General features: G+C 58.0%; 2 protein-coding genes across 2 annotated transcripts in view; both read left to right on the top strand.

The window, feature by feature from the left end:
* Nucleotides 1-469: 469 nt before the first annotated feature.
* ATG4B (autophagy related 4B cysteine peptidase) overlaps nucleotides 470-16902 on the top strand; it is a 102431-nt gene continuing 85998 nt past the window's right edge. The window contains exon 1 of the mRNA XM_050751979.1: nucleotides 470-473. The gene's annotated coding sequence lies outside the window, so the exon portion shown is untranslated. The remainder of the gene's footprint in view (nucleotides 474-16902) is intronic.
* Nucleotides 4956-16812, top strand: BOK (BCL2 family apoptosis regulator BOK). The gene is made up of 5 exons (XM_050751990.1): nucleotides 4956-5070; nucleotides 5523-5771; nucleotides 8025-8153; nucleotides 13989-14152; nucleotides 15524-16812. The coding sequence occupies exons 2-5, from the start codon at nucleotides 5552-5554 to the stop codon at nucleotides 15647-15649; spliced, it is 639 nt and encodes a 212-aa protein (XP_050607947.1). The 5' UTR covers nucleotides 4956-5070; nucleotides 5523-5551; the 3' UTR covers nucleotides 15650-16812.

The following is a 16902-nucleotide window of genomic DNA, read 5'->3' as shown; positions in this document are numbered from 1 at the left end:
GAGGAGGAATAGAGTGAAGGGGGAGGTGCCACACACTTTTAAACAGGCAGATCTCGTAAGTACTCACTCACTATCACGAGAACCGCAAATTCGCCCCCATCATCCAATCACCTCCCACCAGGCCCCTCCCCCAACACTGGGGTTTACAATTTGACATGAGATTTGGGCTGGGACCCAGATCCAAGCTGTATCACCCACACAACTCACTTCAGGGTCTAGCATTGGCAAGGGCAGTTGCCTCTACCCCGAGGGGTACCCCTCAGTGAGGGAAGTCTCTGGACACAGGGAGGGAGGCTCTGGAAGCCTTCTAAGACCGGCAGACCTCCCTCCCCACTCCATGATAGGAGAGTCTCAGATCTGCCTCAGACTCATCAGGCAAAGGAAATGGATGACAGATCTACGCACAGCATCTGGGATTTGCAGCCAGCTGGAGCAGGTGGCTGCATAGAGGAAGGTGCCCTGCTGCTGGGGGGCATCACACATTTGCCACCATGGGAGGGAAGGCTTAGCTCAGTCTCCAAGGTGGCACAAGGCCACAACAGCCTTCCAGGAGGAAAACCAGGATGCCCCTGTTCTGTGCCGTCAGGGGCTGGCTCTGTATGGCAGGGCCTGAGCCAAGGAGGGGAGAGGACCAGGGTAGGGGAGGCAAGCAGCCATCGCATGAGTGATGAGACAGAGAGGAGCCATGAGGAGGTGAATGGCTAGGCTGGGAGAAGCCCAAGGCCGAGGGGCTGGCTTGAATTTGGAATGCTGAATGTGGGCATCACTGGGTTATGGACCCCTCCGTGCCCCACTCTGTGACCACACAGCAGCCTTGAGTGAGCAGGCTCTTACGGAAATCCACCATCCTCCAGGTCACATTCCACAGGAGCTGATGGGGGCCCACCTGCTTCCATGCCACCCAGGGCCAGGTATGAGACCCAGGCCTGACCGCTTAGCACCTTCCCCACGTCCAGCCATAGCTGGCTTGGAAATGGGCAGAGTACAGGAGCTGCCCACCACAGGGGATCTCCCAGAGCTACCTGGACAGCCTGACCTTTTTCCACTGGCAAAGCCTGAACTTGTGAGGTATAGACAGGGAGCTGTGAGCTTTATCCTGCAATTACACCAGGACAGTCTAAGAGTGGAGCCATCACAGAGGAACACAGATGGAAAGTGACTCCTGGATCCAGCTATGCCTGAAACCAACAGACCTCTCTCTGGTCACACAGATCAACAAACTGCCCTGTGCTTAAGCCAGTCTGGTGGGCTGGTATCAGCACTCAGAAGCCTACTCACCAACCAGGGACCGAGTTCCATGCTAGGTCCACACTGGGACAGAGAGAGGGGTCAGATGCATGGCAAGAGTGAATGCAAGGATTCTGCAGAGACAGAAAATCAGGGCCAAAGGTGACCAGAGAATTGTAGGCTCCCAAGAAGTCAAAGCACTCTTGGGAAATTGAGGGCTGGGACTGGGCCTCCTCCAGGTCTCCATGGACAGGAAGACCTCAGCTGACTCTAGCATGACCCAAGCTTTTTAAGGTCTGAATAAGGGTTTGCGGTCTAGGTACTCCAGATTGCTTAATCTCCTAATCTGCTCTCTTTTTAAAATTTGTTTTAGAAACGAGTCTTTGCTAAGTTACCCAGGCTGAGTGCAGTGGCTATTCACAGGCACTACAGCCCTGAACTCCTGGGCTCAAGCAATCCTCTTGCCTCAGTCTCCAAAGTAGCTGGGACTACTAGTGCGGTGTCACTGTGCTGGACTTGATCTCCTCTTCATAAACACTTAGGTCATTTTCAGTTCCTTACTGCTAGCAACGTTCCGTATCGAACATCCAGAGACACAGCTTTACCTGGTTTCTGCAGCTCCTGGGGTACAGAACATGTCTATCAATTATGCCCAGTGACCCACTACCCCCATGTCAGTGCCCAAGAGACAGCTCCAACAGGAGACAGGAAGCAGGAAGTATGAACTCATTTTGCACAGGAGGAAACTGAGCCTGTGAATGGGGCAGGAAGTTGCCTGAGGCTACACAGCGGGAAGGTTGCAGGTGTGAGCTTCCTGGTCTCCTCCCTGCAATTATAGGCTCTTCCCCTGACAGAAGTACTTCAGGAACCATGGAGTCAGACCCCAAGGTTTACAGTCTGGCCATGCCCAGTCTTGCAGTGACTCCTTGGGAGAACTCTTTTCCCTCTCTGCATTTTTATAATGCTAGCTATAAAATACAGGGAATCCCAAACCTGACTGCTCTTCAGAAATTCGAGGCACACACTGTCCAAGGAGCTCTAGACTCTGCATTAAAGAGTACATTAAAATGCACCCTCAGATTTTACAGTATTATAGCTTTTCTGAAAAAGCAGTTAACAATGACTGAGCACTTATTACATGACATGGATTAAGAATTCAGTCCTCCCAACAATCCTGGGAGATAGGTATTATTATTCTCCCTACTCCCCAGTCAGGAAAGTCATAGCAGATAGAGGTTCCATAGCTTTCATTATCTTCTGGTAATGTTCCTTACAGGTTTTGGTATTAATGTTACACTGACCTCATAAAATGAGTTGGGAAATACTCCCTCAGTTTTAGTCTCTGTGCAGGTTTGTATGAGACTGGTGGTATTTTTTTTAACTGCTGGGAATTTCTCAATGAAACCATCTGAACCTAGAATTGTCTTTGTGGGAAGATTTTAAATTACAGATTCAATGTATTTAATTGGTGTAGGACTATCCAGATTTTCTATTTCTTTTAGCATCAGTTTTGGTAAGTTGTGTATCATCTAAAATTTCAAATGTACTGTTGAAAAGTCCTCCATACTATCTTCTTATCCCTTTAATGCTTGTAGTATCTATAGTGATGTCCTCTTTTTCATTCTTGATAGTGAAATTTGTGTTATCTTTGTTCTTACTCAATCTTTCCAGAGGTTTATCAGTTCTATTAATCTCTTCAGAGAACCAATTTTTGGCTTTATTGATTTTCTCATTTTTTCCTTTATTCCATTAATTTCTGCTCTTATTTTTATTATTTCCTTTCATCTTTAGTTTTATTTTTCTTTTTCTAGCTTCTTGAGTGGAAGCTTAGAGCAGTAATTTTCTTTTTCTTTTTCTTTTTTTTTTGAGATGGAATCGCACTCTGTTGTCCAGGCTGGAGTGCAGTGGCATGATCTTGGTTCACTGCAACCTTCACCTCCCAGGTTCAAGCAATTCTCCTGCCTCAGCCTCCTGAGTGGCTGGGATTACAGGCACCGGCCACCACACCCGGCTCATGTTCTTGTATCTCTAGTAGAGATGGGGGTTTCACCATGTTGACCGGGCTGGTCTCGAACTCCTGAGCTCAGGTGATCTGCCCACCTTGGCCTCCCAAAATGCTGGGATTACAGGCGTGAGTCCCTTTGCCTGGCCTAATTTTCAATCTTTCTTCTAAAGCTATCCAATTTCCTCTAAGCAGTGTTTTGGTTGTACTGCACAGCATTTGATATCTTATTTTTCACTGTTCTTGTCAACATATTTTACCCCTTCCACTGTGATTATTGACCCATTGATTATTTATAAGTGTGACATGTAGGCCGGCACGGTGGCTCACGTCTGGAATCCCAGCACTTTGGGAGGCCGAGACGGGTGGATCACGAGGTCAGGAGATGGAGACCATCCTGGCTAACACGGTGAAACTCTGTCTCTACTAAAAATACAAAAAATTAGCCGGGCGTGGTGGTGGGCACCTGTAGTCCCAGCTACTGGGGAGGCTGAAGCAGGAGAATGGCGTGAACCCCGGAGGCGGAGCTTGCAGTGAGCCGAGATCGCGCCACTGAGCTCCAGCCTGGGCGACAGAGGGAGACTCCGTCTCAAAAAAAAAAAAAAAAAAAAAAAAGTGTGATATGTAATTTCCAAGCATTTGCAGATTTTCCAGTTATTGACTTCTAATTCAGAGAGGACACACTGTATGATTTCAATCCTTTGAAATTTGCTGAGACTTGTATAAGGTCCATGGTCCATTTCGATAAACACCTATGTGCACGTGGGAAGAGTAAGTAGGTTTTAGTGTTGTACATATGTGAATTAGGTCAAGATGGTTAATCCTATTGTTCAAACTGTGTGAGGTTGATTCAAGGATAAAGAAAGAAACCAGTGGGATACAGTTCCGAAAGACACACACACACACACACACACACACACACACTTCAGTTATGCTGAGATGTTGGGGACTCCTCCAATTCGGTGAAAAAAAAGTTATGCTTTTCAATAAATGATGCCAGGTCAATTGGATATCCACATGGAAAAAAATGAGCTCTGGCCCCGTACCACACCATTCACAATAATTAATATGTAATCAATCATAGATCTAAATATGAGCCCTAAAACAAGCTTCTAAAACACAGGAGGATATCCTAATAAAAAGTTACTAACTATAAAGAAAATACTGATAAATTGGACATCACTAAGAGTAACTCCTGTTCATCCAAAGCAAAAATAAACCACAAAATAGAAGAAGGCATTTGCGATAACGTCAATCAACGGGCATCCAAGAATCCGTCTACAATACAAAGGGCACGCGTCGGACCAAGAACTCGTATCCAGACTATGGAAAGAACCTCTACGAACGAAGTAGACAGACAACCCGATTTTCAAACGGACCCGGGCGAACACCCAGGCGGCTGGGGCTGGTTCTAGGCCCCCATTGCTCCTCCTTGCAGGGGCCGCTCCGGCCTGGTCGCCGCCTCCGGGCGCATCCAGGGAACTCGCTCGGTCCTCCTTAAGCGGGAGGCGGTCGGAGAAGCTCGGGCCGCGTCTCCCCGACTCCGCCCCCGGGGTTGCCTTTCCCTTAGAAGGCCAAGCCCTAAGCCCAGCCTCTCGCCGGCTGGGAGTCGCGCGGTGCCCCCCTCGCTGCCCAGGACCCCGACGCCGCGGCCGGAGCCCCCAGCGAGCGCGGGAAGCCCCGCGGACCTCGCGCTCCCGGCTCGGGCGCGGACGGGGCGGGCGCCGGGGCGGGGCGCGCGTCCTCGCGGGTCTGAATGGAAGGGTCGAGGTCGGCGGCGGCGGCGAGCAGATCCTGAAGCCAGAACTCCACCCCGGCGCCCGCGCCATGCGGCGGGAGAGGTGAGCGCGGCGGGCGTGGCGTCCGTGCCGGGGTGCCCGGGAACGGCGAGGCCGGGGACACGCGCGCAGGACGCGAGCGGCGGAGGTGGGCGGCCCCGGGCGGGGGCGGGGCGGGCTGGGGTCCGGGCGGTCGCCGTGGGGGACGCGCTGGGCTGTGCCCTCCGCCCCCGCCGCCCACGCACTCGTCTTCGAGGGCGGGCCCGGCGGCCCCGGAGCAACCCGCCGTGTCCCCGCGGCCCCTCCGCTCCCTGGCAGCGGCGGGGAATGTCTGTGGCTGAATCGAGGCTCTGAAAGAACGTGGCGCTGGGTTTTTAAAGATTTGGGGCACAAAAAACGAGAGCGGACCGGGCGCCGGCTACGGCCCTTCCCGAGGGCCACGCCCAGCCCGGCGCCCCGCGCGCCCCGTTCCCCGCGCCGCTTCCCTCCACCCGGCTGAGCGCTTGTGCCCACAGGTGCGGCGCCCCCCACCCGCGTCGCCGCCATGGAGGTGCTGCGGCGCTCCTCGGTCTTCGCCGCCGAGATCATGGATGCCTTTGACCGCTCGCCCACCGACAAGGAGCTGGTGGCCCAGGCCAAGGCGCTGGGCCGGGAGTACGTGCACGCGCGGCTACTGCGCGCCGGCCTCTCCTGGAGCGCGCCCGAGCGCGCCGCGCCTGTCCCGGGACGCCTGGCCGAGGTGTGCGCGGTGCTCCTGCGCCTGGGTGAGTGCGCCCTGGTGAGACCCCCAGCTGCGCCTCCTCCCCTGCTGGGCCGCAGCCTCCCTCCGAGGCCGAGATGAGGGGCTGGCCCAGGGGCGCCCACCCCCTGCCTGGGACGGCCAGGCGCTCGGGACAGGGCCACCCAGGCGGGTGCTCCCAGATCTGCTCTCAGGCCTCCCACGCCACAGGCTCCCCCATCAGCTGCCTGCTCAGCCCAGATTTCAGCCATGCTGGCCATAAACAATAGAAAGCTCCAGAAAGAATAATCTATTAGTGGGTGGCTAAGCTCCCACAGTGACCCTTGTTCTCTGCTGGGCACAGAAACCCTTTGTAGGAGCACGTGTCCCGATGTTTATTTTGGAAAACAGATCCTTGCTGTTACTGGCCGAGATCCCGCCCGCTGCCCTCTGGATTCCAAGGCCTCCGAGGCCCCCCATTGGAAATTGCGCCCAACCGGGCTGGGTAGCCACAACCTCAGTATTCGTTGGTGCTGTGAGGACATCTGGGGGTGCTCGGTTCTGGGGTCACACACAGCCCACTGGCTGCCCCCACTGTCTCCAAGGTCTGGACTGCAGAGGGTGGGACCAGCCGTCCCTCACCACAGCTGGGCTGCCGCCGTCACCTGTGAATGTTTATGAGGTGCCCAAAGAGGGCACATGGGGCGCTTGTGGCTGAGCCCGGGAAGGGGAGGTGACAGCAGCGGTGAAACTCTGAATCGGTGGCTCTTCAGGCAGGGGGTTGGGGTTGGGGTTGGAGGTCACGACCCTGTGAGGGGACATGCTGCCTCCTTTCAGGCTGACGCTGGCATGGGCTGTGGGTGGCCCCTGCCTTTACATGGTGGGCTGGGCCCAGAGAGCAAAGCTGTGCAGACCTGGCCTGCCCAGGAGTGTGTGTGGGGTACACACAGAATCCATGGGGGCCAGCACAGAGCCTCCAGGAGGAGGTGGAGTCCCATGTGAGGCCTAGGTTGGAAGGAGGGAGAGGTCTCTGGGTGGGAGCGAGGTTGTTGGTGGGACTCCGTGAGACCCGCCACCTGCTGCTGCCTCTAGCCAGACTCTGAGAATGACCCTAGGGGATCCTTTAGTGGCCTTCTGGGAAGATGATGCCAGACTCCTGGAATGGCTGAGAGGAAGTCCCAAATGTCCAGGGGGGCCCCGGAGGGACACAGCTCAGACCTGCATCTGCCCTCACAGCTACTCAGGATCAGTCTCCCGAGGCCAGTGCTGTCTCCTGCCCTCGGGCAGCACGGACAGGAAGAAGCCTGGGTTGTGTCCCCACCTTCAGTCTGGGGCCAGCCTGCAGCAGCCCCAGAGGTCTGTGTTTGGGAGCCGCAGGGTCAGGCCTGGGAATTTCCATGTCACCCCCCACCCCCGGTCAGCCTCTCCTGGGCTCTGCTCTGGTTCCAGATCTTAATTAGTGAGATACAGAGCAGCTGGCTCCGGGGAGGGGATGAGGGCGCCTTTATCGGCCAGAATGGTCCGGTCAGCAGCATTACCCTGTTTGCTTTGGCTGGAGAATTGGCTGGGCTGGGGACTCCCAATCCCAGGGCCCTGTGGCATTCCTGGCACCATCTGCCCTGTGCCTGTGCACTGCTGCTACCAAGGGCACCACAGGCAGCACTCGGGGCGGTGGGCCTGTAGGGGGCCGTCCTCGGCTGCCTGGGCGGGCTGATGCAGTGCCACCTCCAAGCACGTCCCCTTGGCAGCAAGAGCCCAGGTGGGAGTGTAGCAGTGCGGGTGGCCCAGGACAATGGCTCACCCTCTGCACCTGAGCAGTCCCTGAGCCATGCTAGGGCCTGAGCCAGGCTCTCGGGCTTCCCCCTGCTCTCACCCCGAAGCTTTCTCTGCCCAGCCCCTCCCCACGTCGGGCTCTGGCCGCCTGCCTGGTCCCTCCTGCTCTGGGCAGCTCGGCTGCCTGTCGGCTGTGAGTCACCAGCAGGCACGGCCCACGCTCTCGCAGGATTCCCGCCCCACCGGCTTGGCCGGCTTGGCCTAGGGGCTGGCTCGTCAGAGGGGCAGGACTGGGGGCACCCTCAGCACTTCCTTGGTCTCCCGGTCTCTAGGGGCCAAGGTTGGGGGACGGCTCAAGGGAGGTCAGATGGGGTTAAGTGGAGGTGGGAATCAGACAAGTTAAGTCAGGAACAGGCCGGAATTCAAGCAGGGTCAGGTGGGGTCAGGTGCAGGGTGTGCCCCAAGCCAGTTGTGTCCCAGGGAGCTGGGGCGTGGGCTGTCTCTCACTGCCTTTGTGACCACACAGGGGATGAGCTGGAGATGATCCGGCCCAGCGTCTACCGCAACGTGGCTCGTCAGCTGCACATCTCCCTGCAGTCTGAGCCTGTGGTGACCGATGCGTTCCTGGCCGTGGCTGGCCACATCTTCTCTGCAGGTATGCCCAGCCTGCCCGTCCCATGGGACCTCAGGGAGGGATCTAGGGTCTGGCTCAGGCTCACAGGGACCCCACAAGCTGGCCCCCACCCATCCTGACGCTGCCCAGTGCTCACCGGTGCCATCTCGCTGCTGCGGGTGTCAGGAGCTGCCCAGCCACCAGCGTGGGCTCACACCACAGCATTCAGGGTCTCTTGTGGTTCTGCAGGCTGGTGGGCCTGCTGAGCAGCTGGCACAGGCTTCTCGAGCAGTGGTGGTTGTGGTCCAGCATCAATGAGGCTGCACGACCTGCAGTCCTGTGGGGTGGCACGTCCTAGGGCTGCTTGGGTTCCTGCAGGGGCCCCCCGCGCAGGGCTTGGGCTTCTCGTAGCGTGGTGCTGTGTCCCGAGGAGGAGTGGCCAGGGGCAGGTTTCCCAGACAGCTCCCGAGTAGATGCTGCCAGGCTGTTAGGATAGACCCTCAGAAGTCACGGGTGGCCGGGCGCGGTGGCTCAAGCCTGTAATCCCAGCACTTTGGGAGGCCGAGACGGGCGGATCACGAGGTCAGGAGATCGAGACCATCCTGGCTAACCCGGTGAAACCCCATCTCTACTAAAAAAAAAAAAAATACAAAAAAAACTAGCCGGGCGAGGTGGCGGGCGCCTGTAGTCCTAGCTACTCAGGAGGCTGAGGAGTAAACCCGAGAGACGGAGCTTGCAGTGAGCTGAGATCTGGACACTGCACTCCAGCCTGGGTGACAGAGCGAGACTCCGTCTCAAAAAAAAAGAAGTCATGGGTAACTGCTGGATTCTGGTGGTCAGAGGCAAGGCTTTAGGGCTCCAGCGTCCAGGAGAGGGGACAGCATGGGGGCAGGAAGTCCAAGCTGACTGGCTCCCGGGGGTGTCCAGAGAACAGCAGTGTGTCTCACCTGGCTGTGCCTGCCTCACCTGTGACCCTCCTGGGCACTCCCATCTCTGCCCTGGAGAGGCAACTCCGGGCCCCGCCTCCCCCCTCCTGCTGCTCCTGGCTGTCCACATGCTTCTAGGCCCACAGGAGGCTCAGGGCTTGTCTCCCCTGCTTGGTGCCCTGCTGTCCACTTGTCCAGCTGCCTCGGCCTGGATTTGTCCAGTGTGGCTTCTGTCCGCTTGCCCCGTGTCGTCTGGTCTGGCCCTGCAGACCTCAGCCCCTTTGACCTCTGTGACCTTGGATCCCGTCCTGGCACCCCGTGCTATGAGCTGCCCCTGGGTGTGGCAGGCGCTGGGTGCTGCCATAGGGGTGAGTGGTGCGCCAGCCCTGATGTGGCACCTCCCTGATCGGCACATCCCTCAGCTGTTTTCCAAGTGCTGTCTGGGTGCTGGGCACAGCTCTGGGCCAGCGAACCCCGGGTGAGCAGGATTCCCTGAAGTTTGGAGGAGGGGGAATGCTGTTCACCCGGGGTGGGTTTTTGGAAGACACCTGGCAGCAGGGAGGCCTTGCACACCGTCGTCTGGGAGCTGGTCTGGGTCCGTGGCCAATCAGCTGTGTGACTGTGGCCCTCTGTCATCTCTGTGGCCTCAGCTGCCTTGTCTGCAGGGCAGTCCTGACAGCAGCAGGAGCCGGGCATCAGGCAGAGGCGCCAGAGGAAGCCACACCCTCGCTGTGGGAGATGCATCCCATACCACGGGGGGGACCCTCAGAGCTAGGGGTCTTCAGATGGCCTCAGGACCTCCACCCACCGGAGGGCAAGGGGAAGAGGCCAGAAGTGTGAGGACCACTGCCTCTCGCTCAGGCAGACCCCACCGTTGCGGGGTGACCTCCAGCTCCTCTCCCAGGCATCTCCTCTGACCCCGGGTGGGCCGGCCGGAAGCCTGGAGACAGAGCAGGGCTGACACCCTTGGCTGGAGGCCAAGGCGGCGGGGGCTGCCAGCGTTTGCTGACAGAGTCCGGCCTCTCCAGTGCCACACTTGCTCACTGCTGACCTCCCTGGACAGAAGTGACTTAGGCTGGGACGCAGCGGTGACCCTGCAGGCTGCTGGAGAGGGAAGGCTGAGTCCTGGGGTGGAGTCCAGGCGAGGTCTGGTCCTGCCCCCAGGCTTGTTTTGTTGCCACAGCATGTACTGGAGTGCCTCAGACCACACTTGGGGAGGGGCAGTGGCCTCAGGCTGTGGTGTGGGGTCAGGAGGCAGAACCGAGCTGGGTGCGGGCAAGACGCCCTGTCTGGCACTCCTTGGGGTGGCCTCAGAGCCTGGATTCTGTCACTGCTCCTGTGTTCCTCTGGGAGATTGTAAATGAATCCTCTTTGGCAGTGTGGCTCCAAGGCCCCCATATGGCAGCCCGGTGGGGCTGATGGTGGGGGGCCGGACCCAGCCAGGCTGAGGCGTGTCATGGAGCAGACCTAGGTTGACTGAGGGTGCATATGGGTAGGGGCTGGGGAGTGGGCGGGTGGTGTGGCTCAGGGGCCGGGTGGGCAGGGGGCAGGGTCCACGGCACAGTGGGCGGCAAAAGCACGGTGGCAGGAGCTGGCGAGCTGGTGCCCGCCCCTCCTTCCCCCAGGGTAGCCCAGGCAGGCACCCGGAGGAGGCAGCGGGTGGGGCCCAGGAAGGAAGCCAGGAGTGGAAGGCGTCCTGGGCTGACGACCCCTCTTGGCCCTCCCTGGGCCGATGCTGGTGCGTGGTCGGCCCCCCGGGCGTCTGTCTCGGGGCTGCTGGGTTTACGAGCCGCAGGCTGGCTTTAAAAGGAACAGTCACTTCCGAGAATGCAGCAGCCTGCCCGGGCCCCGGAGGTGGAGCAGGCCCCGGAGGTGGGCCTCCCGCTTTGGCAGGGAGAGAGGATGGGGCCAGGATGCCCCTGCCCGCCCAGCCTTGCCTGAGCAGGGCCTGGCCTGAGGTGGGGGCGGTTTCTAGGAAGGCTCTGGTTGGTTCTGGGAGGGCGCCTGAAGGCCGGGGAGGGCTGAGGGGAACGGTGATGGCGGGACGAGTGGGCACACAGCTGACAGGGAATGTTGGGGGGCACCGACCAGGTGGTTTGGACCATGTGTAGAATTCAGTTTAAGTCTTGTGGGTTTCACTGGAAAACTGGAGCTGACTTCCCTGTGGTCAACATCCCCCACCCCACCTAGCGCCCCAGGCTTGTCCCATGCAGGCCTGGCTCTGGCCACACGGCAGCCTCCACCTGCCTGAGGGGAGCCGCGCAGGCTGAAGCACAGGAGCTGCGTGACCTGCAACGGGTTTCTGAACCTCCCTGAACTTAGAGCCACCTGACTAGGGAGCTAGGGCAGGGCCGCTCCCTTCTGCCCCTCAGGCCCACTGGCAGCTGCACCCCCAATCCCCTTCACCCTTTGTCCATCCCAGTCCTCTTGGGCCCTTTTGCCTACAGAGTGAGCCTCTAGCCTCAAGGTGCTTTACATGTCCTTGCCTCCCTGCCTGAGGCCCCTCCCATGCCAGCCACCCCTGCACACTCTGACCCCGGGTCTTCCTCCCTCTCTTCCTCTTAGCAGGCACCCCGAGGGTGTGCGCCCGGCCCAGCCCCTCCACTGCAGGCAGGCGGCACGACCTGCACTGGCTGGGGCTTTGGCTGGTGATGTGAGCCACCTGACGGCCGCAGGGCAGGGCTCCGTGGGGGTCTCCAAGTCTCCAGCCCCAGGAGCCTCCCATGAAGGCAGAGGCCAACAAATGTTTTCTGACTGTTTTCATTTAGGGCTTCAAAGTTCCCACTCAGGACTTTGGAATAACTCATTTCCAAAGTGGTAGAACTCATTTTCCTCCCCATTTAAAAGTTGGCAATAGTTTTTTCTTCTTTGAATTTGAATTGTATTTCTATAACTACATATGTAATTTTATATAATTCTTCTAATTATAGTTTTACTATAAGAAAAATTTAAATGGCCGGGTGCAGTGACTCACGCCTGTAATCCCAGCACTTTGGGAGGCTGAGGTGGTTGGATCACCTGAGATAAGGAGTTCGAGACCAGCCTGACCAAAAAGAAGAAACCCTGTCTCTAATAAAAATACAAAATTAGCTGGGCGTTGTGGCACATGCCTGTAATCTCAGCTACTCAGGAGGCTGAGACAGGAGAATCGCTTGAACCTGGGAGGCAGAGGTTGCGGCGAGCTGAGATTGTACCACTGCTCTCCAGCCTGGGTGACAGAGGCAGACCCCTATTCTTTCTTTCTTTTTTCTTTTTTTTTTTGTGATGGAGTTTCACTCGTCGCCCAGGCTGGAGGTGCAGTGGTGCAATCTTGGCTCACTGCAACCTCCATCACCTGGGTTCAAGCAATTCTCCTGCCTTAGCCTCTCAAGTAGCTGGGATTACAGGCGTGTGCCACCACGCCTGGCTAATTTTTGTATTATTAGGAGAGACAGAGTTTCACCATGTCAGCCAAGCTGGTCTCGAACTCCCGACCTCAGGTGATCCACCTGCCTCGGCCTCCCAGAGTGCTGGGATCACAGGCATGAGCCACCGTGGCCAGCCAAAGAGACCCTATTAAAAAAAAAAAAAATGCTGGGTGCGGGGGCTTACGCCCGGCCTGCCTTCTATGGCCGACCACCACATTTATGTATCCATTTATCTGTTGAAGGACACTTGGGTTCTTTCCACCTTTTGGCAATTGTGAATTGGCTGCTGTGAACGTCTGTGACTATTTGTTGGAGCTGGATTTTGTTTTCATAAAAGATCCAGGTTTGCTGCTGTATGAGGGACTGGAGGGCAGTGCTTCATCTTTGCATGTGCGGTGTCCTCAGGCTGACTCCCTCCAGGGATCACTGCTGGGCGGCATGTTTTGTGGCCGTTCAGATACAGCTGGGCTTCCCACCAAGGTTTACAAGGCTTTGCAGTTGCCTGAATCCTCACACTGCCATTTAAAAGCATTTATTTATTTATCTAGAGACGGGGTCTCGCTCTGTCGCTCAGGCTGGAGTGCCGTGGCGCAATCTTGGCTCACTGCAACCTCCGCCTCCCCAGGTTCAAGCGATTCTCCTGCTTCAGCCTCCTGAGTAGCTGGGATTACAGGTGCATGCCACCACGCCCAGCTAAGTTTTTTGTGTATCTTTTGTAGAGACGGTGTTTCACCATGTTGGTCAGGCTGGTCTTGAACTCCTGACTTTGTGATCTGCCCGCCTCGGCCTCCCAGAGTGCTGGGATTACAGGCGTGAGCCACCGTGCCTCGCCTACAAGCTTTTAATGCAATAGATCACATCTTGTTTTAATTTGCCTTTCTTGGGTTATGAATGAAGGTGAACATGTTTTGTGTCTCTGATTTATAATTTTTTTGTGTGAATCAGCTGTTCCAGTTCTGTGCTGGTAGTTCTTTTGAAAGCCTCTCTTTTCTCGCTAATATATAAAATGTCTGTCCGTGTTGAGGCGTTGTGTCCTGCCTTTTGTTCTTTCCCCCGCTGTCGCCATCTTTTGTCTTCTCTTTCAAGGCGGCTTCCATCTCAGTTCAGCCTCAGCATGTTAGGGGTCTGGGGAAGGCGGTTTCTCCGCAGGCCTCAGCTTCTTTATATGTAAAATCTGGATGCCAGGCCTGCTGCGGGAACAGGCTGCCGCGGGGTGCTGACTGTGAGGTCACTGGCTGCTCACTGGCTGCTGCCCTCAGTTCCCTCGCCTCACCCCGCGTTGTAGCTGCGGCCTCCTCCACAGACGTGGGCTGGGCAGGTGTGCAGTGGAGTCCGAGAAACCTGCCTGCCCGAGAACTGCCTGAGAGGGTGGACAGGCGGCCAGCTGGCCAGGTGTCCTGTAGGGGAGCGGTCCCCCTTGGGAGGGTCCCTGGTCATTAGCTGGACAGCAAGCACAACAGCAGCTCAGAGAGGCCCAGCCCCTTCCTTCAGTGCTCCCGTGGGCGGGATTCAAGTTCTGGTCTTGACCATCTCTCTCCTTGCAGGCATCACGTGGGGCAAGGTGGTGTCCCTGTATGCGGTGGCCGCGGGGCTGGCTGTGGACTGTGTGAGGCAGGCCCAGCCTGCCATGGTCCACGCTCTCGTGGACTGCCTGGGGGAGTTTGTGCGCAAGACCCTGGCAACCTGGCTGCGGAGACGCGGCGGATGGGTGAGCGCCTGAGCGCCCGCGGGGGTGGGAGAGCTGGGGTGCCAGGGTGCAGAGGTATGGGAGGGAGTGGCGCGTGTGTGATCACCTGAGCACTGCTGGGGGAGACGGGCGAGGCAGGGAGTGCGGCAAAGGCCGAGACCTACAGGCAGGCCCTGGGCGCTCTCCTCTGCCCAGATCCAGCACTGACTTACCCCCTGACCCTACCCCTGTACTAAAGACCCGCTGCCCCCAGCCCCTGCCCACCCGAGTGGGAAAAGCAAGGCCCCGAGGGGTGAGTATCAGAGCCAAACCCTTCGTCTGTCTCCATGCCCCCAGCTTCCCGCCCTGCCCTGTCCAGACCACAGGTGCTCCTGGGGCCTGGGTATGGAGGGCGGCTCCCCTGCCCAGAGTCCAGCGTTCTTTCCTGCACAGCAGGTGTTGGGCCCGGTGTGTAAATCAGTGGCCAGGGATGACAGGGCTCAGACCCCTCTGCTGGGGCCTTTGGTTCAACATCTCGAGAGATTGAAGTCAAGTGGTCTGTGGGAGCTGCCGTCTCCCGAAGGCTGAATTGGGGGTGGGGGAGGACACTGTCCTAAGATGACACGCGGCTACAGGCATCCCTCAGCACAGAAACCCCAAGACTTCCGTCCCCTCCTGCCTTCCTCCTGTGGAGTCTGGCATGGGGCTGGGCACTGTGTGCCCTGTGGGCGAGGACACTTTGAGCAACGCCAAGGCCACAGGTCCAGGCTGCAGGGAAAAGACGTCATTTATTAGCAGGAAGTGAAGGGAATAAGAGAATTGGATGTTCATTCACTCATCCAGGAGGAACTTCAGAGTCCAGGGAGTCCTTGGGCTTCTGGAAGCGCAGTTCCTGCTGTTGTTCCAGGCAGAGTCTGAATGAAGCTGGGTTTGCCTCTTCCTGGCAGCCCAGGCTCCGAGGCCCCACAGGAGGACGCTGGGGTACTTGTTGCCCCTGGGGCGCAGCAGGCAGGTGGTTGAGGGGAGCTGGCACCCTGGTCTGGATGTCCGGAGCCCCAGCAAGGGCCACGAAGGTCTCTCTCCTGCTTGGCAGGGGCCCTCCGGCCGGCCTGGCCTGGCTTCCCTCTGTCCCCACCTCCGGTGCCTCCTGGCCCTTCACACTGGCTGAATGTGCACGGTGTCGGGTCTGGTCTTGTGCTGGAGACTTCAGTCCAGGCCGCAGACCTCCTTCCCGAACAGTCTCCTGCATTCCCTCACACAATTTGCTGATATTCTGGTGCACAGTGCTTGGGGGCCTGGCGGTTTTGGGGGGCCTGGTGGTGCTGGGGGCCTGGCAGTTTCGGGGGGCCTGGTGGTGCGGGGGGTCTGGCGGTGTTGGTTCTGCTCTCTCACGTTCTCCCTCTTCCCTCCCAGACTGATGTCCTCAAGTGTGTGGTCAGCACAGACCCTGGCCTCCGCTCCCACTGGCTGGTAGCCGCACTCTGCAGCTTCGGCCGCTTCCTGAAGGCTGCCTTCTTCGTGCTGCTGCCAGAGAGATGAGCTGCCCACCTGGGCAGTGGCCGCAGCCTGGCCCCCTGGGCCTGACGCAGGAGGCCCTCAGCACCCGAACACATCTCCCTCCTCCCCACCCGAGCCTGGAGCACTCTGACCCTTGGAGACCCCCTAAGCCCCATTCCTCCAGAGACCGGGGCCCTCCAGAAGGGCTGAGCGGGGATAGGCTTGCCTGAGCCTGGAGCTGGGCTTTGGGGCAGCCTGCGACCCTCCCCACTTGTGCCCCTTCTCCTGGGATCTCTGTGTCTTCCCTTTTCTTTCTGGGGCCAGGAAGTCAGCGTCAACTCCCAGGCCCCAGATGCAGGGGCCCGGAAACACCTGCTCTCCCCTGAGCCCCAAATGCAGGGGCCTGGGAACACCGTGCTGTCACCTGAGCCTGGGGGTCCCATCCCAGGAAGAGGGGCTGTCTCAGGACCTGAGTCCTCAGGGGCCCTGCACATTCAATCTGAAGGTGACCCTGGCCTGGCCGAAGCTGGAAGAGCCGTGGGGACGCAGCCAGTAAACAGAGCGTAAGGCTCAGGTGCTGGTTGGTTAATCCGTTTCTGGAGGAAGAGTATGACCCCCACCTGTGATGGGGTCCTTGTGTGGTGGGGACCGGGGCCAGTGGGCTCCAGACCGCATGCTTAACCCGTGGATGTGAAACCTGCGGCAGAGAAGGAAGGTTGCATGAGTCAGATCCCAGTCCGGTAGTCAGTGGAGGGTGAGGGTGACCCCATCTGCTATTTTTGTGCCCATCCTCAGACAGCCATTTGGGGATGTGCCTATTAGGGCTCCCTAAGAACTCAGATGCCCAGGAAGCCCAGCCCCTCAGGACGTACCCACACGCAGCCTTCCCTTGACGCCTACGTTTCTGGGCACATGAGGCATCTTTCCTGGAACCCCGAGCCAGCCCTGTCCCGCCCCAACGCAGCATGGCACTCAGGAGATACAGGCTGGATGTGGGGCGGTCCTTCTGGGGAGGCCTGGCTTAGCAGCCTGCCCTCTGCACGCTGCCCACCTGAGCCCTCCCTGCCAGGCTTCATGCTGGGGTGGGCCACATGCCAGGACAAGAGGACCCCAGCAGAAAGCCAGCCCCGGACTCACATGGCATTCAGATCCCACTGGGGGGTTGGGGTGGTAATAAACTTCTCCAAATGATCATTCTCATTTTACATAGAATGTCACTCGCGTGTGTTAAAATGGCTTCTACCTACATACAACATGGTAAAAGGTGTGGAACGTTTGCTTGAAAATAATTGGGG

This window comes from Macaca thibetana, chromosome 12 (genome assembly GCF_024542745.1).
Source record: "Macaca thibetana thibetana isolate TM-01 chromosome 12, ASM2454274v1, whole genome shotgun sequence".
Lineage (NCBI taxonomy): Eukaryota > Metazoa > Chordata > Mammalia > Primates > Cercopithecidae > Macaca > Macaca thibetana.
This window is presented reverse-complemented; position numbering and strand designations above follow the sequence as displayed.

What these genes read in the sequence shown, in the direction of transcription:
- BOK (XM_050751990.1), top strand. Translation starts at nt 5,552, where the DNA reads ATGGAGGTGCTGCGGCGCTCCTCGGTCTTCGCCGCCGAGATCATGGAT. An exon ending in TGGCCACATCTTCTCTGCAG is followed by an intron (nt 8,154 to 13,988) that starts GTATGCCCAGCC and finishes CTCTCCTTGCAG; the next exon opens with GCATCACGTGGGGCAAGGTG. An exon ending in TGCGGAGACGCGGCGGATGG is followed by an intron (nt 14,153 to 15,523) that starts GTGAGCGCCTGA and finishes CTTCCCTCCCAG; the next exon opens with ACTGATGTCCTCAAGTGTGT.